This window comes from Apaloderma vittatum, unplaced genomic scaffold (genome assembly GCF_000703405.1).
Source record: "Apaloderma vittatum isolate BGI_N311 unplaced genomic scaffold, ASM70340v1 scaffold18852, whole genome shotgun sequence".
In the NCBI taxonomy this organism is placed as follows: Eukaryota; Metazoa; Chordata; class Aves; order Trogoniformes; family Trogonidae; genus Apaloderma; species Apaloderma vittatum.
The window spans coordinates 7,627-9,985 of record NW_009702112.1 but is presented as its reverse complement, the minus strand read 5'-3'; the positions used below and the strand labels follow the sequence as shown (position 1 = coordinate 9,985).

Sequence of the window (2,359 nt, the reverse complement as noted above, 5' to 3'; positions counted from 1 at the left end):
GGAATGCACATGCCCACTTGTGTTTAGGTGGCACAGGGAGAGCTGAAAGCGTCCTGGGGAACCGCAGTGTGACGTTCAGACTTCCTGAAAGAAGCACCTGAGGTGTGCAGCGCGTTCTGTTCTCCCGACTCGGCTGTGGGGGAAGAGCTTCCAGCAAAGCAGTGGAACAAGGGACAGGGGTAGTGGCTTTGTCAGCTGCTGCGGCTCTTCTGACCCTGCCAGGAACCTGTCAGCATCATGCAGCAGGCTCTTTGAAGCATGACTTCTTTCATTAGATTATTAAACATTAATTTTGACACTTGAAAGAAGAGTCAACCCACTTAGTTTGAGACATTTCCATCTGAGCAGTCCAGGCTCCATAGAGAGCAGAGGCCAGTAGGTGCATGTGCAGCACAAGTCATCTGACATGGAAAGATGTACCTAAAAGGGATGGTTTGCACCCATGTGCTGTCTTCTCTCTGGTAGCTGCAAAGGAAGTCTACATTACATTGTTCCTCTTTTGGTGTTTTACCCCAACTGACTGTTTCCCTACTGATTTCAGCAGAAACAGCCAGTCCGTGTTAATTCCCCCAGTCCTGAAATTCCTCAGTATTCTTAAGTGCGCAGCCCGGCTGCAAAAGTCTTGGTCGTTTGGGATTTTTTTTCCACAAGCATTTACTTAAATATAGTATTTCCAAACTTCCTCACTACAGCGAAACACACGAATAGCATCACAAGAAAATACAGTAGGTGAAAAAGCACTGAGCATGAGCACAGCCCATCCAGAGGGCCCCTTCTTCTGTGTTTTTACTCACAGCTTCCGTAGCTGTCTGGTGAGTTCTGAGCTTTGCTACCCGAGATAGACTTCTTGCAAATTTTAGCCAAGTCAGCCTTGTGCGTTCCTGTAGTTTGGTTCTTCCATCCTAAGTGCTGGTGCTTTTGCTTATTCATTGAATATAGTTTTCCCTTTGAAAGCAGATATGTTGTCACAACAGACCTTGCTCTGTGTGTGTGTGCCAGGCATTTATATGCAAAGCGGTTTATATGGCAAATGTTTGCATTTGTCCCTTTCTGCTGTTACAGAACAAAATGCCACAGCCTACGTGGCTGATGTGTCTGGAGGTTTAGAAGCGAACTGCAATGTTAACATATTTCAGCCACTGTAGTTTGATTTTACATCTGTCAACTACTGCACTCAACCAATACTATTTAAACGAGCACCCACAAACATTCGCTATTAGTTTAATTCGGTGGAAAAAATGCGTTTTCAACCTACTTAGTAGGACAGAGCTAAGTGTATCTTTCAGCTCATGAGGGAGCTCTGCACCCAGTTCTTTCCTGACTCCAGCTCATCCGTATCACTCTGGCACCATGGCTCTCCCGCTCTGCTCCCGGCTTCTGGCACAGCTCCGATTTCTGTGCGTCTTCCCCTCCACCTCTGCTTACCCCAGCGACTTGCTGCTGCCCAGCCTGGTGGCACTCACCAGTCCCCAGACTCGTTGCACTTGTTGACAGACCCAAAAAAAAAAAAAAAACCCAACAAAAAATCCCCAAGCTGAGTTCCCCCCATGGCACTCCTCCATGCCCCAGCTTCTGAGCAGCAGGGTTTTTTACAACCCAGTGCTTCTTTTCTTACTTGGGAAAGGCAGCAGGGACTGGAATCTGACAGAACTGGATGTGAAATGAATTCACCGTGCTTTGCTTTCAGGCTTAAAAAGAACAAGGATATGGTTCAAACAGCCTGCAGCAGGCGTGAGCTTGTGAGTCCTGCTCAGCGTGCAGCCTCTCGACTCTTGGTGCAGGGTCACCGAGATCCCCACGCACTCGCCAGCAGGTGCTTCGCTTTAGTCCGCGAGCTGTCCCTCTGCCATCCCGGTCCTTCTTGTGGCAGCAAAGTGAGGCACGTGGAATAATTCCCAAGCCCAGCCCAGGAAGCAGTGACGTGCCCTAGCTTTTTCCCCGAATCACAGCTCGAGCCCTGCGCGTTGGGTTCTAAGGAGCCGCTGTGACGTGCGCACATGGGCCGAGGTGACAAGGACTGAGCCCTAAGGCACTGCCCCGCTACTGTACAAAGTGAAGTATGCACGTGTGCTGCTTCCCTGCATACTCTGTATAATTCTTCTGAACTGATTTCTCCCAAACAGAGCCTTACACCTGTGGAGCTTGTGGAATCCAGTTCCAGTTTTATAACAATCTCCTGGAGCACATGCAGTCCCATGCAGGTAAGCTGGGCACTTCCAACTCGCTTAAAGCGGAGAATTAAATTCTGCGCTGATGCCTGATGTTGACCCCGTTGTGTGTCAATAGAGCTTTCTGTGCTCACGGTTTCCAAAGCCCCAGTAATTTCACCTGCAGCATGAAAAAAAAAAAAAAAAAAAAA

At 48.5% G+C, this 2,359-nt stretch overlaps 1 protein-coding gene across 1 annotated transcript in view; it reads left to right on the top strand.

Moving 5' to 3' along the window:
- ZNF618 (zinc finger protein 618) overlaps positions 1 to 2,359 on the top strand; it is a 24,266-nt gene that overhangs the window by 14,287 nt on the left and 7,620 nt on the right. The window contains 1 exon segment of the mRNA XM_009879424.1: positions 2,124 to 2,201. Coding sequence (XP_009877726.1) covers positions 2,186 to 2,201 — 16 coding nt within the window. The 5' untranslated portion in view covers positions 2,124 to 2,185.